Below are 27068 nucleotides of genomic sequence, written 5' to 3' on the forward strand. Positions count from 1 at the left end.
AGAGAATGTTGAGGATCAGGAAATAGTTTCCATTATAGCTTTGTAGCTTTGGAGGAAATAATTTGAAATTTGTTTTCCACAGAAGCTAAGTGGTCAGTCAAACAGAGCCAGCTGAATTCCACTAAAGATTATAAAACCTGTTCTGCCAAATAAAACCAAAAGTCCAGCCAGTCCTACTAGTGAGCCTTAGGCCCATGAGTGAGCTTTCAGGGAAAGTTTATATGAAATGGTGTGTGATTGCACTGATCCCTTATAATGATTCTTTCCAGTGCCTTGGTGCGGTATGAAACAGAAGCCAGAATCAAGACATTTGTAGTTCCTCTAATGAATGATCATCTTGATTTTTTGTGTGTTTGTTTTGTTTGATCTGTCTGTTTATTCTTCCAGTCACTCAGCACTTTGAAATTTTCTGCATTTACTCAGTGTCAGCTTTGCCTGTCTTAATTAATTCTGAGTTTTCTTCATGCTCTGTAACCTCAGTAAAGGTGTAATCTTTTGTGGATTATCTGTGGAATGGAGTAACAGATACCTGATCAAATCTGCTGCTGAACCCTTTCCTCTATGAGGATGGATCATCTAAGTCCCCTGTTATTTTTTTGTGGTTTGGCTGCTTCTTAGTCTACAACATTACTCGTCTATCCTTTGTGATAAATTACTATCTTTAACAGCATTTATCCAAATGTATTATATTCGCTATATCTGCTTCCTAATGTACTTGATGACTTTCTTAAAGAGGTCTGGTAGGTTTGAGTGCTAAGACTCCTTTTACGAAAGCCACTTTCTCTGTGCTTTAGAGGACTCTAGCATACAACAGGAAAAAATACTTGCTGAAAACGGACACGGAAGCCAGTGAAGAAAAGTCATCAAAAGATCAATTCTTATGATTCTATTATATGCAGCAGACTTTTTGTGCATGAAGGAGTGTGCCCTTTTCTTTAATGTGAAGAATTGTTGTTTGGGCTAAAATCATTAATGCAGATTTAGGCGTTGCTGTAGCAAGCATTTTAGTACTCATCTGTTTTGATGTTTATCTCCCTTTGTTACAGGGACAACTTAAACACATCATACTGCGGAGGTATCCCAAACAATCAAGCCTCTCTTGGTGGTAGTGTGGCACTTTGCATAGGGTAATATAAAACAGCAACATTCAGAAGTGCTTAGTACACATCAGAGCAGAGGTTAAACTGTGGATCTTCATTCTTCTTCAAGTGAGTGCTCTAACCTCCAAATTAGGAGGTGGAAAGAATGTCTCTTTTTCCTCTTTTGTTTCTGCTTGAATAACTTTGACTTTGAAAATCTATTTCTGTGCTTTTTAGACTGTCACCTGAAAAAGGCAGATGTAGATTCCTAGGCTTCACTAAATATTTCCTGTTAAAGAGTGGCATTTGTAAGTACTACTCCACCAGAAGTTCCGTGGCTTCAGCCAAAGGTATTGAAAGTGTCCATCTCTCAACTATCCCATCACCTGACTACTGGTTTTTCTCCTCTGCTGGAGAGGAAGGAGGTGGTTTCACATCATGGAAAAGATTATTCAGTCAAGGATTAGTGTTGGGTGAAATGTTGTGAGACCTTCTCTGAGGCAGATTGTGTATAGCTTGCTTTATAAGAGGGTTGTGGATTTTTATACTTCAGCACTACCGCGGCTCCCACTTGGAAAGTATTATGATGACATCTTCTCATTCTTAGAGTTACCAGGAAGTAACAGAAGAGGAGCCATGAAATTCTGCTTTTTGTCCGGTAGAATGCTTTTAAAGTTTATAAGGCATTTTCACTTTTAACACTTATTTATATCTAAAGCAGTAGAGGCAAACAAGATGAGAAAAGGGTCTGCACTGTAGACATCAAATCTTTTAAATACAGAGTATTCTTTGATTAAAAAATAAAATGATAGAGACTGAAAATATTGATTGACATGGTGAAAACATCTTCTCCTGTTCTCATAAGTGTTAAAGAAATGTTAAAATATTTCTTGGCTTAAAATTCCATGGCACTTATTCTGCGGACGTGTCAGTTATTTAGAAATTTAGTTAGTTGGAAAGACAGAGAGGCTTGTACTGTCCTGTATTTGTATATATAGGTTTTTTTAAGCAATAATTTGTAAATAATGACCTCTATCCCTACTACAAGCAGTATTTAATTCATGTTAATCTGTAAAACTAAAGGAGTGAAGTTTACTACGTGAACTGTTAAGACTCAGAGGGGAGCATAGAAATTATGAAAACTCGTCAGGTATGTTCTTTGTGAAAAGTTTTCTAAACAGTTCGCTGGGATGATGTGCAACACCAGAACAGAGACCTCTTATATAGAGCATTTGGAATAAATTACTGACAGCAGTACATCAGAACACACAATCTAAAATGTCATATTTCTTCCATTCATTTTTTATCTCTTCTTAAGTAACAGCCATCTTCAGGATAGAGGAAAATGGTTTCTCCAACATTCCTTATCAAAGTAAATCATTAAGAAAATGGGCAGGCATTTAAGATGCATCTTCTGTCTTTGTCATATTGTTGTTCTTAATAGCCCAGATTTTTCAAGCATCAACTTTGATGCTCAGTTAACAGAGTTTCATAACATCTATATTCTCAAGAGATATGAAACCATCAAGGTGTTAGTGAAGGAAGTGGGTTTCTGTTTGCTAAAGCCTACACACTTGGATTAATTTTTATTTGAAAAAAGAAAAAGGATAGGAATTTAAATGTGATAGCAAGACTACATTATCCAGTGCCACTGATGATAAAGACAGCTGAGAGAGCAATCAATTGCGCAGTTGGGAGTTGTGCCATACCCTAAAGTCTCTTCAGTTAGAGGGTCTTACTACTTAACAAGACAATGACAGTGAATCTCATTTCTTTCCTTTTGCCTTTCAAAAGTCAGAATGAAAATGCAGAGTGCTCTGCTTCCCCATATTTGAGCAGATGAGGGGAAAGAAAAGGCTGGCATTTTGTGTCTATGGATTTTTAAAGCTCAGTGCAGGGTAATGAACAGGAAATGGCTTTAATGCAAATGTGGAATTAATTTCTTAAATAAAGTTTGTAGGGTCTATTCATTACATAAACTGACAATTTAGTGAATTAAACAGAAGCTGGGAATGCAAAATCGTCAGAGCTTGAGGAGAGAAATTTATTATGTATTAACAGAAGTCTAACATAAGGTTCTCCATATCCCTGTTTGAGAATACAGGGATATTCTTGAATGTAGAAAAATATCAGTAAGATTTGCAGTTGGCAGTCATCCTCACTTGTTTTTCTGCTGGGTACCAGAATCAATAGTGCATCTGGTGCCCCACATGAGCTGAAGGGGTTAAGGAGGAGGGATTTCATGTGGACCCATGCTGTATGGTGTCTGAAGTGTCTTTAGAATGTAATCTCTCTGGGCAGGGACATGTTATTTATGGCAGCATTCACCTGCCATACAACATGATGTACCCTTACAGTGCTACATAAGATAATATCCAAGAAATTCACTTAGCAAGGATATTAGGCAGCCAAGCATCTTGGTTCAGTGGGAAAGCATGCACTTCCAAGGACATTGTCCTTAAAAACAGTCCTTAGTAATGGGTGAACATCAAAAGACTTGGAGTTCATTTTAGTTCAGATAGCAACAGTATCTGAATTAATTATGTCTACAAATATTCACTGGAAATCTGACAAAGCAGATTGTTAGATATTGTTAGATATCTGGTACTTCCTGTGTTTAAAGTTTTTTAGAAATTGAAGTCCTGCATTACTTCACAATGATGGTTGATTTATTATTTCAAAAAAGGAGACAGGAGAAGTTTGGAAGAACCAGCCTAGTACGTAGTGCAGTATAACTAAAATGTTACCCCTAAAGACTGTAATGTTAAAGATAATCTCATAAGCTAAGATAAATTTTGTGGAATCAAAACCCCAAATCCATCAAGACCCCATTGTCTTTGTATATATTGAAAGCTAGACTCTGAGGCAGGGAATCTGAAAACTCAGAACCATCTTTTATTGTTTAGAATGGTTATATCAGTCTTGATCTCAGTAATTTTTCTCACTGTTCTTCAAATAATTGTACTCAGCTCTATTTAATGAAGCTGTTACACATCTTAATGAAGTACACTCAAAAATAACTGTCCATAATACAAAACCATTTCTGCAAATAGTTTGTATCCTGTAAGTATAGTAGTAAGGCTGCAAGTGAGTGAATTCTTGAGGTTTGGTGTGGCCTGTCAAATACTTAAAAAATCTCCCAGTGTTGCTTTTTGTTTGGTTGGTTGGGTTTTTTTAAATATTGTAGAGCATGTTGGGTGAATGTTGTATATCCTTACCAAGTACTGGCTGATTATGAAGGTGCAGCATTGTGTCCTGAAAGGAATCAGTAGAACTGTACTATATTTGCCTCTTTTGTTCCCGTAGCACGTTGTAAACTTAAGGTGGCCAGATATCTCATTTTCTTCAGATGCTCTTAGCATGGAGTCTCCAAGGACATGATGTATTTCTTACTATTTTCAAGTTTGATGTTCATATGTGTCTTAAGAATGAGACAATGTGTGATTTCATTCGAGGTACTGCTGATGGCGTGTGATTACACCTATTTTCTTTATTCAGGTCAGGAGTTTTTGAGTCAGAAGTAATGAAGTCAGAAGTTCACCAGGGATAGGAAACTGTGTGTAGAGACCAACTGACACACTCTTATTCCAGGAAAACAATTTGTTTTCAAGAAGGGCTTAATTTATTAGCAGTCTTGGTACTTCAGATGCACAGAGACCAAGCTGGTGCTTTGTCTAGAGCTGTTTGAGAAGAGATAAGTAATGGTTCTTGTTTTTCATGTATGTATCTTTTTATGAAACAGAACTGGGAAAGAAAGACATTTTTTTCTTTTGAGGTTTTCCTGGTTCTATCATAAAGTCTAGATCATCTAGATCTTGTCTCCAGCTGCCTGTGAGACAGAACCTCTATACACTAATAAAAGCTGGAGCTATAGCGCGGGAAGACTGAATTGCTCACCTACAATTTTGGCGTACTGTAAATATCCAGAATTGCTGTTCATACTTATTCACTCCAAAACTTCATTTGCATGATGCATTCTTATCCTTTATCATACAAAACAAGGAACTTTCCAAGACATTGAGATATTTTCTGGTAGAACTGCAGAAATAAATGAGAGGAAGTTAATCTTGTATTATCAGTGTTTACTTCGTCAGAACTTTGATGTCTTAATAAGTGGAAAGGTGCGTGGTTTGGGGGGTGGGGGGCAGGGTCAGAAAATCTGGTGAACTTCAACCAAACTGTAGAGATTAGACATCCACATTCTTGTCTTTTTTCTTTTTCTTTCTTGTGTGTGTATGCATGTCTTCAGTCGGTTGGAGAACCTATTTGTGACCCCAGTAGCTCTTACATATATAATCATTATGTCTTTAAAAACCTGTTTAAGTCACTTTTGTCCTACACCTGTCAGTTTCCACTGTGAAAATTCCAGTGTTTTAAATCTGTGCACCTTGAAAGTAAGAAACTGTATGCAAGTTCTGTCTGAAAACTTGTTTTCTGGGGCTAATAGTTGAATTTGTTGTTTTGCCAGAAGATCATTCTCTTTCATCTTAATGCCTGTATTTTGATTTGTTTTCTTCCCTGACTTCGAATTCACTAATTGAGACTCTTCCTCAGACTAGGAAATCTCAAAGTAGTCTGTATCACCAGGACACCCACCTCCTCTACCACTTGAAAGGTTTGCTTTACATGCAGGGCTAGGCAGAACAGAGATGCAGGCTTTTGGATCTGTGAACCTTGTTACTTCCAAGGAAGGAAACCAAAGCATGGATGAATTTCCTATTCTTTGCCAGCTGCATTTTTATGTTTTGTTGTGATTTGAGGTGAACATTATCTAATCACAACTTTTTTGCCCTTCCTTTCAGGTATCTACATGTACTCTACCTCCAGAGAACTCTGTTCATGCTTTTCCTGAGTCACTATGAATCTGAAAGAACTCCGTTACAGTCACTGGTGGGATATGTGTACAAAACAACCTAACAGCAAAACCCCACTGAAACTTTCTCCCTAATTTGAATGCTTACAAAGTGAATATCGTTATTGGGAAACATTTTTTTTTCTTTGTGGAACTTTTTTAAATGTAATATAACTAACTCATAAGGCTTTTCTATTGTTTTATAAGGCTGGAATAAATTTAGTAAATATTAAGCCGGGTTTCTTAAACAAGAAGTATTCGGTGATCACACTATGTGCTCAGCTGCCTTTCTTCATCTCTTGTAACTTTTAAACCCATTGACGTGTGTCAGCCAAAGTTACAGAGGAGAGAGTTCTTAAAGGTAATTAGATTCTGGCAGGTTTTGTGGTAAAGGTGGCTGGATAAAGGAGAAAAATGTTGCAGGTATATTGGTGTGGGAAAAGGAAATGGCAAGAAAGCATTCGTCAGAAGAGGATACCCAAGGTGTGCCTGCTTCTGCCTGACCACTGAAATACGAACTGCATCACTGCAGAACCCAGAGGCACATTTTGTTAGCTTTTGTGTGCTTAGAACTATTCCTCTGATTTAATCTTGGAAACAATGATAGAGATTCATTCATGTCTTCACACTAAACTTTGTTGCCTTTTCTTGTAATGTACTGTGAGAAAATCAGGAGCTATGTACAGGGTTAGCTGGATTAAATTCTATAACCCAAATCAGTCTATGTTCCAGGGTTAGATAATAAAATGATTTATTCAGGAAAAGAGCCAATGTTATGGATATATATTTGTGTATTATTTGAAGGGGATGAAAATTGAGTTTATTTTTTTAAGCACTGCTGGTAAACACAGAAAAGTAATCACATTAATTTATCATGCCAACTGACTTAAGAGTGGTATGTTACTGCATTACTTACTATGTATGGTTATTCTAGGCTGTTCTTTTCATAGAATCATAGAATCATAGAATCGTTAAGGTTGGAAAAGACCCTTAAGATCATCTAGTCCAACCGCTAACCTATCACTGCCAAGTCCACCACTAAACCATATCCTCAAGCACCACATCTACCCTTCTTTTAAATACCTCCAGGGATGGAGACTCAACCACCTCCCTGGGCAGCCTGTTCCAATGTTTGACAACACTTTCGGGTGAGGAGTTTTTCCTAATGTCCAACCTAAACTTCCCCTGGCGCAGCTTGAGGCCATTTCCTCTCATCCTATCACTTGTCACTAGGGAGAAGAGACCGACCCCCACCTCGCTACAACCTCCTTTCAGGTAGTTGTAGAGAGCAATAAGGTCTCCCCTCAGCCTCCTCTTCTCCAGACTAAACAACCCCAATTCCCTCAGCCACCCCTCATAAGACTTGTTTTTTATTAGTATTTGAAACAGTACTGATTGAAATCTGTGCAACTGCTGGAGTTTAGTAGGTCCAGTGTAAGTAAAAGAAAAATAAGAATAAGAAATACCACAATGTGTTCACTTTTAAAAATTTCTTTTTCTAATTTTCTGAAAGCCATACTTATACCGGCAAATCCTGAAGGAACACATAATAAAATTATTGCTAAATAACTCTAGTAAAAACAGGCTACCACATATGAAATGGATTCTTCTCATCATCATGTAGTGTATGTGATTGCATTAAACTATAGATTTTGGCATCACAGACAAGTGGACAAATTTTCCTGAATAGAACCTGTTCCTCAAATAGCTGGCCTCTTCTTGACATAATCTCTGCTCAAAATCACAGGAAAGAGAGTAATTGGAAAACAGGTAATAGACTACCTGGGGCAGGATCAGAGAAGTTTGTGAGGGCAAAGACTGTGGAGCAAACATCTTGAATATTTATGTGCAATATTAATAGAAAATATTAGTGCATTACCCACATATCAAAAGACAATGGCATTGCATGCTATTGTATGTGACCCAAATATTTTTGCAGTGTGCCAAACAACGATCTCTGTCTACTACAGAATGGAAAAATGAGTCAAGAAATTAAGGATGACACTTGATTACATGTGGGGATGCTATACTAATGGGTTTTTCCCCCCTCCCTGCCCGTAACATAGAAGTGCTGGAAAATGAAGTTTGGAAGCCACAGATTACATGTATTTGTGTATTTCTATTTATACCTATATATTTATATGTATACTTGTGTATTTATATGTATACATGCTTACTTTTAGTCCACATGTATGCAATATTGCAGAAACAACTCTTGTGTTTGAAGAAGTTGACCAACATTTACATATACATGGATGGGTGCTCAGACATAATTTAACAAAAGGCAAATATACAAAGGTTAACTGCAGACTGTTTCTTTTTGTGAAGAAGAAAACAAACATCTTGTGATTCTGTTACTTTTTTTTAAGTGTAATCCATTAAATTTTATATAAGACCTGACTGTTAGGTCTTGTTTTCAATCAGGTCTTTGCCAAAAATTTTGTGTTGCCAATTATGATCTAGGTGGTGGTTTGGCCTGGTATTTTTACATTAGCACTGCTTAGTCTTGCATTGCTAACTGCTAGCTGGTGTACTGTTTACTGTTCCTGCTGTTATTGTCAATGGGGGGGACTAATGATTGAAAACTTAGAGGAAGAAATCTGCTGCAGCCTATGGATGGCAGACAGAATAGGCTCAGTAAGAAAGATACAATCAAAGCTTATGTTTAGGTGGTTGATGCACAATCAGGATGGTATAAATTCCTTTATTTTGCACAAATTTAATCTTCAACTTAATCCACTATTCCTATCCAGTTATCCAGACTACCACCAGGTGCCTTTCCATAGCCATAGAACAATGCACTATTAAAGCTGAATAATGAGAGACTGCAAAATAAGCAGTATTTATTTATCTTTAGAATATAATGTCCTAACTCTAAATTCTTGAGGCCTTTAGTTCCCGTGCTCTTTTCACCTTCCTTAATTTTCCTGTTCCAGAATGTTCTTTCTCTCAGAAATTGAAAACAACCCTCATATACTGAACTTTTGTGTCTGATGGTAATTAGGAGATAACGGCAATAGCAGCATGTATACATTTTTTGTACACCTCAGCCAGTTGTTATCTTCCTTAGTTTGAAGTGTGGTTTGTTCATGTTCAGTTCCTCCTGTACCCCAAAATATATAAACAAAGCAATCACAGGTAATTGTGTAGCTAATTTTAGAAGTCTCTTTGTGTGTACTTCACCTCAGTTATAGAGGTTGACGTATGAAAAATACCATACCTCAACTGCAGTGCTTGTGATTGAGCAAAACTTAGTAGCCTTGCTGGTACCGAGAGGAGCTTGACTTAAGCATTTGGGTTTGTATTTTGTTCCAATTCATTGAAATTCAACAACAGCAACAAGCCAGCAGAATTTAAATTCATGTAACTTCTCAGTAGAACTTTAAATATTATTTGTTAATCAGTAAATTCCACTAAAATTATATAAGGTATGGGAATAGCAGTTTCCCATTGCCATTGCAGTGAATTATAAAATCTTAGAGGATTTTGTAAGTTTTTTCTCCTCCTGTTTTGTGCATCCCTTTTTTATTTCTTTAGAAACAATCACACCCTATTCATTATGTCAAATTAACTGATGGAATGAGATGAAAATGAATACAACCATGGTTCTAGTGAAACACAATGACCTCTAAAATGTATTACATTATACTCCCCAGAAGTTCAATTTATGGTCCTAACAGTAGTATGAAGAAGAGGCAAATATTTAATTGCATATTTCTATATGTTCTGTAGTGAGCTATAATCTGTATTTCAGTGGCACCATAAAAGTAAAAAACTTTAGAGATGTAAAACATGTTCAGTGATACAAACTTCCTATTCACATAGTATGAAAACTTAAACTTCTGCTGTAGCTAAGTATGCCTTGATAAATAATGTTTTTCTGAAGCAGTACACACCCTTAGCGGGCTGTTCTTGTAGCCTCCCAATACTGGGTAACCACTTTGTGTCCCTTCCTGTGATCCTCTGTTTGCTGTGAAGAACCTGCTGTAGCTTCCAAGTATGACTTTTATTGGAGCATTTTGTAGTTTGTTTTGCCCAGCCAAATGCAGAAGGACCTGGGGTATGAAAGTGAAGTGCAAAGACTATAAAATATAAATGCTTAGAAAAATAGGAGCTTCATTAGTTCTCCCACCACTTCTAAAATTACTAATTCCTGTCTTTACCACTGGGTGTTTAGGAAACACTTTATTGTTATTGCTCCATAACAGACCACTTTTCTCAGAAAGCTTTTTAAAGGACTAATGAGAGTCCTTTATGAGTGAAGAAATAAATATGTATATAAATTCAGGCCTTATAAATACAAAGAGCTTCATAAGGTAACACATAAAGCCACTTTCGAGTTCTATTTAACATTTAGTTTCCTAAGGAATACAACAGAGCTGCAAGGTATTAAATCAAATATAATTTGTTTCTAAGTGTGGAGATTCAGACCCTCCAAAAAGAGTATTTTACTGAAATAATCAGTTCTGTGAATCATATGTAGCAGCTGGAGATAAGATTTATTCATATATGTAAAAAAATTACAGTTGTCACTTGTGGTGTTACCCATTTCTTGTCTGGCAAAGATTTGTCCTTACTACAAGTTGTACTTAATAGTATACTCTTTCAGCTGGCATTTGTGCATGTTTCTTGGCACTTTCACAAAAGATGAGAAAGCTGCTTCCACCCAGTGGTATTACTGTGTGAAGTGAAAAAGGCATATTCAAGACCTCTGCTGATTGTTTTGTTTCTTTTTAGTATATCTTTTTGATGAAAACAACTTAAAAATTGAACCTTGAAGTGTTGCTTGTTATACACCATCGGTTGCCCTTTAATTGCAGGATTAAGTTCGATTTCCAGTGGAGAATAATGTAATAGATTTTTTAAGAGGCTAATAGATTTATAGTATTCTAAGCAGCTTAGACACAGGTTTTAAATCTATTTGCCAAACAAATTTGCCACTGTCTTTGTTATACATTTTCAGTTTTCTTCCCAGGATCAAAAGGTTTGCTTTTTGGTTTTGTTTTGTGTTTGTGTTTTATGTTTTGTTTTGTTTTGTTTTTTAATGGAACAAGTGTATTCTCCTACATCTGTTGTATTCAAAAGTACTTACCCTTATTTTATCATCTGCATTCTTTTCTATACCTGCACGATGACATCAAGAAGCAGAGGTCTACTTAAAAAAAAATGAGCCTGAAGTAAGGTAACTTCAGAATAGGGGATTTGAATATAGAAATATTACAGCACTTTTAATGTCACTTTTTATGTTCGTGCTTATACTGTGTTTAGAGAGAGCATAATGTGCTATACATATTTTAATTAAGAGTGAATTCTGGAACTAATTTGTTGCTTGTATATCATTAAAAAAAATTTGTGATGTAGTTAACGTGGGCTTGTGCTGTCTTGGGTTTCCCCTCTTTGCTCCTTGGTTCGGCTGTAATGACTGTATATTTGTCTTATTTTGTTTTCTTCTCATGTTAGTGAGCCCTTTCTATTCTTTCTGTAAGGCATCTACCGCTCATGTATTACAATGCTGCATATTTCCACAACGGCTCTTGGGCTAACTGCTTAGTGGTAAGTAAGAATTCTGTAAAATGCCGCTCTTGCTTTGAGGGAAATGAAAATTAAATTTATGGTGTTCCTTTGATTTGCAAAGAAATGTTTTAAAATATGACCCTGTCCACTTGAAACACTGAGGTCCACTTGCCAAAATCCCATTGTAAAGTTTAATGATATTAAACAACTTTCATGCTATGCTGTTGGCAGTGCCAAAAGATATTTGCTAAAATGTAAACTTACATTATTACTAAATGTTGACAAGATTTAATAACGCTTTTCTGTAATTCCTAGTGGTGGGATTCTACAGCAAAAAAATAAAAGCCTTATGAGCATTGTGGGGCATCTTACATCATTCAGTTACCCTTTATATTGTTGAACCAGAGGAAACAAAGGACATTTAAGCATTTTATCAGACGTCAAACTAGCTTAAAGAGCTATAGTGGGTTAGAAAATTTATTTTGCTTTCACAGTTTGTGACAGATTCAAAAGCCACTTATTTGCAATAATCAAAAATCTTACCATGGGTTAGATATAGCAATTTAGAAGACAGTCCTGATTAGCAAAACTAGTTCTTATTATGTAAAGGAGGAGATGTGTTTAGAGTTAGTTATTTGCCATGGCTTACAAATTTTCAGTTCAGTTGCAATTAATATTTGTGTTGACCATGAATACAATACAGAATATCTGCAACTAAGTTGTAGCTAGTATCAGTGTTTGACAATCAGTATTACTTAAAACTAGATGTAAACCAAACAACTGATTTTCAATTATAATCCTATTTTATGCTGATTCGTTTTATCATGTCAACACAGTTTTTAGAAAAATTGTTTTCTTCAATCATTGCAGTAGTCAGAGGCTGAAATAGCTGTCATTGCTCTGGTTGTTATTTACGAAGAATGTCTGCTGTTAATAATAAATGGTCACACACACACAAAAGCCTGCGACACCTGCTTTTTAGTTGAAAATGCTGATATTTCCCAGTATAAAAAAAACAGGACTCTCCTACTGCCCAGTTTGAAAGACTTTCTGCTGTTTCTAAGGACAGTTGAGAGTGTGTTTCAGGTTTAATCCCCATTTCTGTCAGATCCTGACTGGATTGTTATACACGGTCTGCTGAGATTACTCGTTACTCATTTATCCTGAAGACTGCATTTTAAGGAAACTGAAATTTTCTGTATCTTGCTTTCATGTCATATTATCCACCCATAATTCATACCAAAGGCATTTTTTATTAGTAATGTGCCTGTTCACTGAGGATGAGGATGACATACATGTGGAATGATACTAAAATCACTTAGTGCTTTAAATCATTTTTCACTTCATTGTAGGATTTTTTTCTCTTTGACTTACAAGCATGAGACTAGCTGTCAGTGTTGAACTCTTTGTTATATACTATGATGTGAAACATTAGTCTGAATTATTTTCCCAAAAAGGACTTTTTGTTATGTCACGTGCCACTTGGCCAGATAAGGGGACTGAGGTTTGCAGATGTAGATGCTTAGGAAATATTTCTTTTCATAAAGACCTGATACCAAAGTTGGTTTTGCAGCTACAATTACATTAAGCCCTGTGAGACACATGCAAAGTTTTGGCATGGAATGAAGCCTGAGTCAACACCAGTCAAAATGCTGTGATGGGTATTTGCATGTCAGTGTCCTTTGTTTTCTCTAGAAAAGGATATCTGTTCTGTGAATTTAACAAATTGAAGGAATGGTTACTCATAATCCAAATTATTTTGCACATCTTTCATCAGCTAAAATTGAAAATATGGAGAAAAGTTACTGCCAGGACACAGTGTCTCTAATCTCTTGCCTGATATATAGTGCGTAAATAAAGTATAAATAACAGGTAACGTTCTTCCTATGTTGTTCTAGATCAGCATAAATATTTAATAATATAATAATAACAGAACAGAAAAATGTATTCAATAGACAGCATTACCTGCCTTGCTAACGTAGTTATGCTGTGTAAAATTAAGGTAAAAAAGCCAATATGGATTACATTATATCTGTGAAGAATCTACAATGTTTATACCATTGTTTATACCATGATGCACTTAAAACATTGATTAACAATTTGCAGTGTAGCCGTAATTATAACAGTTGTTTAAAACTTTTAGCTACTATTAAAAAAAAAACCAGTTTTAATAAAAATCAGAAGTCTTGGCATTTGGTTTTGTGTAACAGAATACCTGTAAAATCAAACAGAATTGCAATCATGGAGAATTTGTCCAGGCATTATGGCTGTATTTTAAGTTTTTAATATGAAAACCTAGGAGAGTAGTATATTCAAAACATTTTGGAGACTTACAATATTTAAAACTGATTTGAACTGAGCAAGGAAAAATTGCTTTTTGGGGCATTAGACTCTATGGTGCATAGTTTTGCAGTTGCCTATGGTAACTTAAAGATCCCATAACTACAGAAGTCCTGTTTTCTGACTGATCTTTGTCTCATTTTGAATGACTAGATTAACAGGCCGATCAGTATTCAGATTTTCCAGTTCAGACCCCAGAATCCACTGTCTGGATCCAAACCAGATCTGTATGCAGTGTTACTGTTTGTGACTCTCCTAAGCTTAAATTAGAGGTTGGAAAGAAACTTACTTCATTTTTAAAGAGGGTGTGAGTTAAAATTTAGATGATAGCTAGCAAGGTACTGGAAAAAGTGCAAGCAAACTGAATGTGCAGTAACCAATCTGTTATGTTCCCAAAACTAAATAAGTTAATTTTTTTCAATATTAGATGCATACAGGTATTAGCAAATACCAGTATATACCCAGTTGAACAGTTACAGAAGAGAATAAATCCAATCATAGAATGGTATGGGAGGGAAGGGACCTTAAAAGATCATCTAGTCCACCTCCCTCTGCCACAGGCAGAAACATCTTTCTTTGGGTCAGGTTGCTCAAAACCCCATCCAACCTCACTTCCAGGGACGGTGCATCCACAGCTTCTCTGGGCAACCTGTTCCCGTGCCTCACCACCCTCATCACACAGAATTTTTCCTTTATTTCCAAGCTCAATCTACCCACTTGCAGTTCAAAATCATTGCCCCTTGTCCTTTCACTACAGGCCCTTGCAAAAAGTCCCTCTCCAGCCTTCTTGTAGGCCCCTTTCAGGTACTGGAAGGCTGCTACAGGGTCTCCTCAGAGCCTTCTCCTCTCCACTCACAACTAGCTCAGCTTGTCTTCATACGAGAGGTGTTCCAGCCCTCTCATCATCTTCCTGGCCTTTCTCTGGACTCACTCCAACAGGTCCATGTCCCTCTTATGCTGAGTACTAGACGGAGTACTCCAGCTGGGGTCTCACCAAAGCAGAATAGAGGGGCAGAGTCACCTCCCATGACCTGCTGGCCATTCCTCTTTTGGTGCAGCATAGAATACAGTTAGCTTTCTGGGCTGTGAGGCACACATTGCTGGCTCATATCCAGCTTTTGATCCACCAGTACCCTCAAGTCCTTCTCCAGATGGCAGTTCTCAGTCCATTCTCTACCCAGTCTGTACTGATATTGGGGATTGCCCTGACGCAGGTGCAGGACCTTGCACTTGGGCTTGTTGAAGTTCATGAGGCTTGCATGGGCCCACTCCTCAAGCCTGTTAAGACCCCCCTGGATGTCATCCCTTCCCTCAAGCGAATCAGCTGCACCACTTGCTACAAAATGTTAGATTCTTTTGTATCCCTTTGTCCTGGTTTTGGCTGGGATAGAGTTAATTTTCACCATAGTAGCTAGTATGGGGCTATGTTTTGGATTCATGCTGAAAACAGTGTGGGTAACATTTCAGTTGTTGCTGATTAGTGCTTACACTTGTCAAGAACTTTTTTGGCTTCCCATGCTCTTCCAGGGGCACAAAAAGCTGGGAGGGGGCACAGACAGGACACCTGACCCCAAGTGACCAGAGAGATATTCTATTCCATATGATGTCACGCTCAGCATATAAGGCTGGGGGAAGAAGGAGGAAGGTGGGGGGTCATTCAGAGTGATGGCATTTGTCTTCCCAATTAACTGTTATGTGTGACGGAGCCCTGCTTTCCTGGATATGGCTGAACACTTCTCTGCTGATGGGAAATAGCGAATGCATTCCTTGTTTTGTTTGCTTATGTGTGCAGCTTTTGCTTTACCTATTAAACCGTCTTTACCTCCACCCACAAGTTTTGTCACTTTTACCCTTCTGATTCTCTCCCCCATTCCACTGAGGGGGAGTGAGTGGGCAGCTGGGTGGTGATTCTCAGACAGATAGGCATTAAATAGAAGATAGCTTGTAGGAATTTAATGCCTGCTTGATGACTGTTTATGCTAGGTCAGCCTCTGGTTTGTCCTGAAACAAACCAAACCAACAAACAAATGAAAAATATCTGTAGTAAAGAAAGTATCTTGAATTTTAGAAACATTACCACTGTTATAAACTGGTATTAAAATTTAGTGAGTTTAAAAACAGTAGCTTTAGCGCACCTTCTAACCTTCGTCAAGGCCCCCTTTTAAAAAGAAAAGTCACACCTGGATCACAGTAAGCGAAACTAACTTGTCTAAAAAACATTCAGAAGCAGTCATTTGACTTGAAAAATTAAATGAATTCAAGGATTAAAACTACTTATTTTCTCCTAGGTTCCTTTCTGATGCTTAGTCTCATTGATGGGAAGAGTATAATGAAGAAAGGGGTGTACTGCATGCTGACAGCAATCCTTTCTCACAATAGTGTACTCATTTGACTGATTAGGAGAGTGCTCAGATGATCAAAGAGGTAGAAGTGAATAAAGTGACAGTGCTGGAAAGAAAGCAAGTTGAAGCAATCAATAAGCTCTGGGAGGACCCAGGAATTCAAGAGAATATTACGACAGACGGGGAGAGTACCAGCTCTCAGATTCTGCTAAGTAGTAAGTACACTGCATAATTACAAGGACAAGCCAGATTTAATGAAGTTAATCATGGAATCATTTAGGTTGAAAAAGACCTTTAAGATCATCTAGTCCAACCATTAACCCAACACTGCTGAGTCCACCACTAAACCATGGCCTTAAGCACCACATCTACATGTCCTTTAAATACATCTAGGGATGGTGACTCAACCACTTCCATGGGCAGCCGGTTCCACTGTTTGACAACCCTTTCAGTGAAGAAGTTTTTCGTAATGTCCTGCCTTAAGCTCCCCTGGGGCAACTTGAGGCAGTTTATTCTCATCTGATGGCTTATTACTTGGGAGAAAAGACCAACACCCACCTCACTACAACCTCCTTTCAGGTAGTTCTAGAGAGTGATAAGGTCTCCCCTCAGCCTCCTCTTCTACAGACTAAACAACCCCAGTTCCCTCAACCTCTCCTTATAAGACCTGCTCTCCAGACCCTTCACCAGCTTTGTTGCCCTTCTCTGGACACACTCCAGCACCTCCATGTCCCTCTTGTCCTGAGGGGTCCAAAATTGAACACAGTACTCAAGGTGCAGCCTCACCAGTGCCAAGTACAGGGGCACAATCTCTGCCCTACTCCTGCTGGTCACACTATTCCTGATACAAGCCAGGATGCTGTTGGCCTTCTTGGCCACCTGGGCACACTTCTGGCTCATATTGAAGAGATAGGTTCACTCTGTATCTGTTATACCTGTGTCTCTGTTGGCCTGTGGTACACAACAAATTTTAAGCTGGAGTGATGAAAGAAAGTAATTTTAGGCTTTCTGCACATACTAGAACCATCATCCCTCCCAGTTCTGAGGTCAACACAGCTGGTACAGAACTGAGTTTCCTTTGGGGGAAATAATGAAAAACAGCTGTACAAAATACATTGACAACAAACGCGCAGGTCAGGCAGTTAGTTCGGTTACAGTAAAAGGTTAGGATATAAATCAGAACAAAGATAAGTCTCTCCCCCATTTTTTTTAATTGTGAAAAAATGTTTTTTTATGAGAACAGAAAATGTACATTTCTGTTTCTGCCAAGGTTGAGAAGTAGCAGGGTTAAATTTCAGCAAGGAACATTTAGATTAGGCTTTTATGGTAAACTTGAACTCAGAATGGTTATACATAGCCAATCTGTTCCTGTGTGTGTTAAGTGTTATTATTCTTGACAGATGTTTGTCTGCTTTGTTCTTATATAATCCTACACTGGAGAATAAGGATGCCACTTAACGTTCTACTGTAGCCTCATTTTCTAAGAAATCAGCTGCAATTGAAAATCAGTTTTATTTAAAATTTTATTAAATCTTGCTTTTGCTGTTAATTACAATTGAGAGCTCAGTAACAATTTGCTACATTGCTGGAGAGGAGTAATTGTCTTAAGAGAAATATCTTCTAAGTGATAGCATGCAGTGTGAGTATTTTTTATTTGCGACCCCAAGTGTGAGGGTATGTTTGGGCAGCAAGAGGAAGTAGATTGACACCCTCCCTCTTCCACCAAAGGAAAAGGGAGGAATTAGTGCTTAAATAAAGGAAGGTTTGTGCTAAAACTACGTTGTAAGATTTTGAATACTCCTTATGCTTTTTGGAGGCCTTGTTAGGATTTTGGATGATCTAATGTTGCCCCCTAGTGGTGAGAAGATAGATTGCAGAGGAGTCTATCTTGGGTCTCTCTGTGTCTTGCTTACACACTGCTTATTTACTGAGGCAAAGGAATGACATCCTAGAATTTAACCCAGCCATGAAAGCACAACAACCTTGTGAAACTATGGAGGGTAAAATTAAGAATGACTACATGGGCAGATGAGAAGCTAAATGCATTGTCTTTTATGTTAAAAATATGTGAGTTTGACGCCTTCATGTTTGCAGTGCATTCCATTAATTACTTTTCTGAATTTTGTCCAGCAATGTTTCACATTTGTGTGCAATATTAGCATCACAGATTAAGTGATGGGATAGAGTACTGTTGGTAAACATTATGGCTAGGACTGATATTTATATTTGTGTTCACATCTTAATCTTGATGTTCATTCTGGAGTAAGACCAAATAAAATTATTCAAATAAAATTAACAATTTTGGGTGATTGTCTACAGAACATTTAGGCATCATCTCTTTTGACTTGTATTATTCTGTCTGAAACATACATGCAGATCTCAGTGAAAGTAAAGGAGTTTATTGGTTTATGCCAGCAACAATTCTGCTAAGGCCATGTACAACTGAATTTCTGTTTACCTGCCTTTGTGGAAACTCTTCTGTGATTCCTGGTTAGTACTTTGGTTTTGAATCAGTGTGATTAGTATATGACAGTGCATTAATCTTGTTTCTGTTGTATATTTAACTTTTCGGTTATCTTCCTGACCTTGATTGTATTGCTATGCCCTCACTTGTGCCAACTCAGCAAGATATTCTTAGAGTCTGAGTACCAACTACAGGAATTATCGAGTATCCTTTTGATTTAGAAAATATTATATTTAGGTAAGACTGCCTGTCAAATAATTCAGTTTACAATTATGAAAGTAGCTGCGGGAGCTTTCTAAGGTCCTTTAAGCTTTTGCATTCAGTGAGTGTCGTATGCATTTCCAGCCCTTCTAGTCACCAAAGCTAATACAGTAACTTGAGTGGTGTTTCAGAACATCATTACTTTTGAAATTTACATTACAAGAAAAAAGCTTTTCAAGTCAAGCAGCCCAATTGCTGTGTATCTGAACTATTAGTTTAAAGTCTTGGATGGGGGATGCAGAGCCAAGGCGCATGTAGTAACACGAGTGCTCATATAAGAATGTAGTTTAATTCCATTTGGAGCCAACAGTTTTTGCCTCCTGACTGTAGCTGTTTGGAAGAGAGGGCCCTAACAGATATGTTGAAGCCATCGAGTGAGTTTACAACTTTCAGTTAACTAAAGTTACAGAAGGGAGTTGGAGACGCTGAGGGAAGGAGGAGGGGAAAAAAAAAAATGGAGGGTCACAGCAGTGGATACTTCTATTCTTCCTCCCATATAATATTAAAAAAAATATGTTCAGTGGAATTGAGAGAAACACACTAATAAAGTTGAAAGAAAGTCTGAGAAGCACCTTAAAATTACCTTATCTGCTACTAAAGAAGCTATTGCAACAGATAGGGTTACTGGTTTTCTAAGGGAAAGCGTTTTTCAATTTCAACATTGCAGAATTTACACTAGCATGATTATAAATGTTCTTCCACCAAACCACCCATTTCATCATGAACAAACACCTGTGTGCAGTTACAACACAGAGCCAGAATCTACTCTGATAACACATAGTCAAACCAGCCTAACTGTGATTTTGTGGTTTGTTTTTGTTGGTTTTTTTTTTGTTTGTTTGTTTGTTTTTTTCCCCCTGGAAAAAGGAATGTCCTAGGGAACATTTTGGCCTGGGCAGAATGTGAGGGACTTAACTTAGCTGGCTACAAAACCATAGGGATTTGATGTGCAACAAAGATATTTGTTTTGAGGAGTGAGATATGACTACCCTAGGGTTCTTGTGGAGGGACCAAGGGAGATATAAGAGCGTGTGGGGAAACAAAATTAAGTATGTTCACCTCTGCCTTTGCTAAAGCTTCTCCCAACGCAGAAAAATATCCCAGGATTATATTTTATATTGTGCCTCAAGTGGCTTATACACTTATACTGGGCCTAGCTAGGATAAAGTTAATTTGCTTCATAGCAGCTGATATGGTGCTGTTTTTTGGATTTGTAACCAAAACAGTGCTGATAACATACCAATGTTTGGCTTTTGCTGATCAGTATTTGCACAGCACCAAAGCCTTCTCTGTTTCTCTGCCCATCCAGTGAATAGGCTGGGGGGTGCACAAGAGGTTGGGAGGGGACACAGCCAGACAGATGATCTGAACAGACCAAAGACATATTTCACACCATATAATGTCATGCTTAGTGATAAAAGTGAAAAGAGGGGGCTTTAGAGAGGTTGGGCATCTTTTTCTTGGGAACTGGTTGGGCATCGGTCTACCCATGGAGGTTGTGAGTGATTGCCTTTGCATCACTTGTTTTCTTTATCTCCTCTTCCACTTACTGTTCACTTATTAAACAATTGGGTTTTTTTATCTCAACCCACAAGTTTTCTTGGTTTTACTCTTTTTTCCTCTCCCCCTGTCTACCCACAGTGTGGGGGGGTAGTGAGCAAGTGGCTGTGTTGTGCTTAGCTGCCTGCTGGCATTAACCCACAACACTAAAGAACAATGAAAGCTGTAGCATTGCAGGAAAGGAATCAAGTTTCAATATTAAACAGAACATACAGTGTTAAGATATGCTTTTCACTGTCCAAGATTATCTCAGGTAGGTGATGTATTATAAGGCCTTTGGATATACTTACAGTATCTTATGAAAATAACTAATATGTTGACTGTATTTCTGTTTAACAAGATGGTGGTTGTAGGTGGCCAAAGGTCAGAAAGAAGGTGGTGGATCCATTGCTTTGAAAGTGTTACTTCCCTTATTTTCTTAGTTGCATTAAGCGAATATGATCAAGTCTTGGCAGAATGTGACAGTGAGGTAAGGAGTCAGGGTATCTAAATAAGGTACAGAAAAAGATGCATGCTTTTTAATAAAGATGGCGTTCACATGTCTTCATAAAAGCATTTGCAAGTACTAGAATTGCATTACGAAGATGATCATGCAGTTACAGAGTTGTATTAAATTAGCAGCCTACTAAATACCCTAAAGATACCTTAAAATTAACTTAAAAGATAAAACATTATTTTAAAATGTTTTAAATCATTTAAGCCATGTCAAATGTTTGAGAATTTGAGTATGAGCAATATTTCTAAGCAAGTAAAACTACCTCAGTCATCTGTAATTAGGTATTTTTCAGTTTGTTTTCTAAGTCTCTGATGTTTCAGAATTAACCTGTGCATTTCTTAAGGAAAACTAAGTCAAAATAACTTAAAATTTACCTCCTTCCCAAGGTTAGAAAACATGAGTTCTCCTGTCTGCTCTAGAGCACCGTCATCAGCAGTAGCCAGATGTTGTAGGAAAGGATGCAAAAAAGAAAACAGTAGGCAAGTAGAGAAGAGTTTATTAGTGGAACTGCATTCTGTTTGGTAGTAGTCGCTTTGCATTCTGCAGTAGGAGGCTTTCTTCAAGTGTCCTTCAAAAATGTTTAATACCATTTGAACTCTGAAGTCCCAAAGCCCTTACAGATCACTTTCTTAAGATCTGTTTGAACTGTGAAAAGCATGCCCTACCTCACTTGCTGAAGTGTTGCAATGTTCCTTGTTGTTGAGATAGAGTTTCCTGTCATCTTTTGATGCATGAACAACTTCAGTGACTGTAATTTTCTTTTCCCTTTCACCATCTTGAACATTTTGTTCTGCTCACTTTAGACATTAGGAAATAAATAATGAACCAACTGCTATCACAAGTTTGTCCCCAGGAACTCCAAACAGCAATCTCTGAATGTGGTGTTCCTTAGATCTCTCTTGAAATGGACAGACTTTATTATTGATATAGAAAAGTACCTATACTCTTGTCCTTTAGCTATGTTACAGTATGTTAATATCAGATATTTGACCCAATACACCCTGCTTCAGGTCTCACTGTGAGGTCAGAAGAGGCTTTCATAGAGTAGCAGTCCATCACTGCTCACTAACTCATACAAGAAATAAAATAATTTCTATTATTAAGGCTTACGTTGATTTCACATGCCATCATGCCATTCACAGCAGTGATCCAAACTCCAGTGAATAAAAGGATATAGAACATGTACTGATCAACCAATGCATTGTAATTGCACTTAATAAAACTAATATTTTTAAAAATATTTCAAAAAAACCTTTATGATCTCTGGCTGATGTGATTTGTATATGCTACTGTCTAGTGAGTGTAACTTCATACTAATTTTTTTTTTTGTTGTAGAATCGAATGGAAGGAAGCAAGGCCTTATTTAAAACTGTCATTACATATCCCTGGTTTCTGAATTCCTCAGTCCTTTGGTTTTTAAACAAAAAAGATCTTCTAGAAGAGAAAATCATGTATTCCCATCTAGTAAGTTACTTTCCAGAATACACAGGTAAGCTTTTTTCCCAGACTATCCTCACAAAGCTAAAAGTCAGATTTAAACCACTTAGGTTTTCCTCATTAAATTGATCAGGGAAAGAGGAATTATGCAATCTATCTGATATCTATGCTTTTCTACTCCATCCATTAAAATACAAACTTAAATTACTCAGTTTTACTGGAACTTTGGGTTTTTTACCGGAGCATTGTGGACAGAGTCTTGAGAGATTTCTTGCAGCCAGTCTGTTATCATTAGAGTGGCACAAACACTATTTTTTTATGAGAAGCACCTTTCTCATCTTTGATCTCAAGAGACAAGGTACAGGAGAATTTGGGGAATGCAGCTATTAATCCAACTCTTTATATAGTAAAAACCCATAGTATAGGTTTGCATTCATTATTATAACTTCTTATCTATATAAAAGTCCAAAGTTAAGAAGCAGCCTGAATAACTTTCCTTAACAAATGTTACCGATACTTAGTTGCCAAAAGAATGATGAAAAAAATCAGATGTAGTCGATTAATTAAAATAGTATTATATTCTGCAAGACATGTATCACATTGAAGCCTATGATTAATAATGAAAAGAACTAAAACTATTTAATAGCTACAGAGAAAAAGCACATCCCTCTCTTGGCCAAAGAACCCTGCTTACTCTTGTGTGTTTTAGAAAATTTAATTTCTCTCATGGTCTTTGACATAACTACAGTAATGTAGCAAACTAATAATATATCCTGGGTAATTCCAGTGGCATAGGTTTTTATAAACAATTACTTTGACCTGTAAGGTTTACTGTTGAAAAAAGCATACTCCACACACTTCAGAAAGCCGTCTTCCAACAGCTTTTGCTCCACTAATGTATGACTGATAAAATGCCAACATGGAAGTATGCCTTTATGGTGATTTCACATTTAAAATGAAATTAGCCTATTAAGATACTGCCCATATATTTCTTCCTTGACCCAGAGCGTTTCACTGTTCAAAACCACTAACTGTGCGTTGGACTAGGACCAAAACAAGACGTCGAAGCTGCCAGAGACTTCATTTTGAAGCTGTGTCAGGATCAGATTCCAGACAAGAAGAAAGTAATCTATTCCCACTTCACTTGTGCCACCGACACAGAAAATATTCATTTCGTCTTTGCTGCTGTCAAGGACACGATCCTGCAATTAAACCTGAGGGAGTTCAAACTGGTTTAAAGAAAAAACATGGTTGCAGTCACAAAATGTGGTTTACCCATAGCACAGCCTATGTTGTTAAAAAAGGTGTTGGTTTTTTTTTTAAATACCATTTACAGAAATGAGAGGAGGATTTATATTTACTGAAGAAGTATGGATTAAGGGAATTGTAAAGAATGAGTTTTAAAGTTTACTTTTTCAGCTATACATTTAAAATATTGTGTTCATATTTCCCATATTAGTTTTGTCTGTGAGTTATTTTTTGACATCTGTGGGAATTAAGTATATTTAGAAGAATGTTAATAACTCCATTGCTGTATTTTAAGATTTTTCTTTTTCCTTTTCTTTTTTTTAAACTTAGGATTTACAATCATAGCTTATAAAATTTCAAAGTGATGTCTTAAAAATTACAAGTTAGTGTTATTTTAGGGTGCTAGACATTTTTATATTCTTTTTCTGAGCAATGTAGTTGAAAGACTAGGGTAAACCTGTTAGATTTTTTAGAAGTATCTCTCAGTAGCCTTGATAGCCTAAACCCAAAAATGTTCTAGAAATCATTACAAATGATTAATTAGTGGTGACCCTTGCATATCACTGCCTTTTTGTTTGAGTGCCTTACAATAATAAGACACCTTTCACTGTTAAGGAATGACAGATTAAGACCTTGTAGGCAGTCTATGGCACCTACTCTTTTCTGAAGGGGAAAAGCATTTCCCAAACAGCAAAGCATTTAGCAAACAGTCTCAGCATTCACTGCCACAGGAGCTTGAAGATCGTCCACAGGTGCCTGTCATAAACTAGGCCTTAAATGCCTCTGGGTCACTCACATAACTTGCCTTCTGCACTTTGCATTTTCCTGTCATTGCGCTTCATGGGTGGTGCTGCATGGATTAGAGAGCAGTAAAGCTTCTCCTCTAAAAGGCTTCCAGCCATTTTCCCATCTCCTCCACTCCCTGCCCAGCTTCTCCACTAAAGATGTCAGAAACACTAATAGCTTGGTCAGTTCTCCACTGGGCCAAAAATTCTCAGACATTAGGTCGTTCTTTAAAACTTTTTTTACCCATGCAAGATTTGTGGTAGTCACTGGTACGTGATCAGCTAACCCAGCAGCACTGGTAAGGAGAGTGTTTTAGTAGAACAGTCTGTTATTAGCAGTAATTCAGCCCAAAAGATGTGCTGAGGTTTTCCTGTATTTAAATACATGAAAATTCAGGTATTTCCAAGAAGAATTATTATAGCAACAGCTTTTAGTATCAGCATGAAATAGAAATTTCTATGCAGCAAAGAAAAAAAATCAGGTTATATTGACATTTCAGCGTGAGTACTGCCAGGGTCTTCAGCCAGGTCAATAGCTCTCGCACTTCAGTCCTCTGAAAAGCACACCCTGACCTTTCATTGCCCATAAAAAAATGTTTACCAATTCACATACTAAACAGCATGGGTCCCTTTTGTCCAGCAGTACAGAAAATTTAAGTATGTCCAGACCTGCTTTTGGGTGCTAAGGTGGAAACAGCCTGTAACATTTGATTCATTGGTTCTTTATGTAGTGTTGGAACAAGCAGTAGGAGCCTGTTCTTACATTTTTTAATGTTTTTCCGGGAGGCAAGCACACTGACCTATACATTGTGCCCATACTAATGAATGGCACTAGCCAACACTGAGGGAACAGTGCAGTACACGCTGGGATGTGGTACAGGGTGCAGTGCTACTTGCTGAACAAGGAGAGACCAAGGGGGAGTGACAGAAAGCACGGAATAAACAGGTCGTCTGTGCATGTGTCAGCTGTGTCACAGAATCACAGAATGGTAGGGGTTGGAAGGGACCTCCGGAGATCATCTTGTCCAACTCCCCTGCTTGAGCAGGCACACCCACAGCAGGGGGCACAGGGGCACAGGAACATGACCAGGCTGGGTTTGAATGTCTCCAGGGAAGGAGACTCCACACCCTCCCTGGGCAGCCTGTGCCCCTGCTCTGGCACCCTCACAGGAAAGGAGTTTTTCCTCATATTCAGGTGTAACTTCCTGTGTTCCAACTTGTGCCCATTGCCCCTTGTCCTGTCATTGGGCACCACTGAAAGAGCCTAGTCCCATCATCCTGACACCCACCCTTTAGATATTTATAGGTATTTATGAAATGCCCCCTCAGTCTTCTTTTCTTCAGGCTGAACAAACCCAAGTCTCTCAGCCTTTCCTCATAAGGGAGATGCTCACAGTCCCCTGATCATCTTGGTAGCTCTCCGATGGACTTGCTCAAGGAGTTCCACATCCTTCTTAAACTGGGGGCCCCAGAACTGAACACAGCACTCCAAAGGTGGTCTCACTAGGGTGGAGCAGAGGGGGAGGATGACCTCCCTCGCCCTGCTGGCCACACTCCTTTTAATGCAGCCCAGGATACCGTTGGCCTTCTTGGCCACAAGGGCACATTGTTGGCTCATGGTCAGCTTGTTGTCCACCAGCACTCCCACGTCCTTCTCAACAGAGCCACTTTCCTGTAGTTCAGCCCCCAGCCTGTACCGGTGCATGGGGTTGTTCCTCACCAGGTGCAGGACCTTGCACTTGCTCTTGTTGGATTTCATGAGGTTCCCCTCAGCCCAGCTCTCCAGCCTGTCCAGGTCTCGCTGAATGGCAGCACAGCCTTCTGGTGTATCAGCCGCTCCTCCCAGCTTGGTATCATCAGCAAACTTGCTGAGGGTGCGCTCTGTCCCTTTGTCCAGGTCATTGATGAATGTGTTGAACAGGACTGGACCCAGCACAGACCCCTGGGGAACATGCCTAGTTATGAGCCTCCATCCAGCTCATCATGACCCTCTGAGCTCTGTTGTTGAGACAGTTCTCTGTCCCCACCTCACTGTCCTCTCATCCAACCCACACTTCCTTAGCTCGCCTGTGAGGATGCTATGGGAGACAGTGTCAAATGCCTTACTGAAGTAGAGATAGACAACATCCACTGCTCTCCCTTCATCGACCCAGCCAGTCACGACATCATAGAAGGCTGTCAGGTTGGTCAAGTGTGATCTTCCCTTGGTGAATCCATGTTGACTTCTTTTGATAACCTTCTTTTCCTCTACATGCCTGGAGATGATCTCCAGGATGAACTGCTCCATCAACTTTCCAGGGATGGAGGTGAGGTTGACTGGCCTAGAGGTCCTAAGGTCCTCCTCCTTGCCCTTTCTGTCCCCGGTGTGTCACCTCTACCCTGCCTCAGAAGTACTGTCATCAAGTCCTCAGACCTGCCGTCCTAAACTAACCATTGTTGCTCAAAAAATAATTTGGAAGCATTTCTTGTCATATAATCTATAGATATTGAGGTTTTACATTAAGAACTTCCAGTCACATGAAAAGATGGCAACAGAAATACTTTCCTAGGGCAGCAGATTTGACGGCGAATAGCACATGAAATGCCCAAATGCTTGGACTGCTTGATCCAGTTTTGAGCCCCCTGGGAGTTTCTGGAAAAATGTCTGTTTAAACAATTAGTAGTTCCACATCTTGAGTCAAGATTTGCTG

The 27068-nt window shown here is 38.3% G+C and overlaps 1 protein-coding gene and 2 long non-coding RNA genes across 3 annotated transcripts in view; all 3 read left to right on the forward strand.

Moving 5' to 3' along the window:
- LOC142050121 (guanine nucleotide-binding protein subunit alpha-14-like) overlaps window positions 1-23723 on the forward strand; it is a 69237-nt gene extending 45514 nt beyond the window's left edge. The window contains 7 exon segments of the mRNA XM_075078468.1: window positions 16186-16290; window positions 16293-16342; window positions 18700-18828; window position 19313; window positions 20753-20881; window positions 22244-22397; window positions 23393-23723. Of these exon segments, the coding sequence (XP_074934569.1) occupies window positions 16186-16290; window positions 16293-16342; window positions 18700-18828; window position 19313; window positions 20753-20881; window positions 22244-22397; window positions 23393-23583 (759 nt within the window). The 3' untranslated portion in view covers window positions 23584-23723.
- LOC142050122 (uncharacterized) lies at window positions 1119-5969 on the forward strand. The gene is made up of 3 exons (XR_012657926.1): window positions 1119-1208; window positions 1317-1387; window positions 5882-5969. It is a non-coding gene; the product is annotated as an uncharacterized LOC142050122 (long non-coding RNA).
- Window positions 8167-13311, forward strand: LOC142050123 (uncharacterized). Its single transcript, XR_012657927.1, has 3 exons — window positions 8167-11113; window positions 11418-11484; window positions 13223-13311. It is a non-coding gene; the product is annotated as an uncharacterized LOC142050123 (long non-coding RNA).
- Window positions 23724-27068: the final 3345 nt, after the last annotated feature.

Source organism: Phalacrocorax aristotelis, chromosome Z, assembly GCF_949628215.1.
Source record: "Phalacrocorax aristotelis chromosome Z, bGulAri2.1, whole genome shotgun sequence".
In the NCBI taxonomy this organism is placed as follows: domain Eukaryota; kingdom Metazoa; phylum Chordata; class Aves; order Suliformes; family Phalacrocoracidae; genus Phalacrocorax; species Phalacrocorax aristotelis.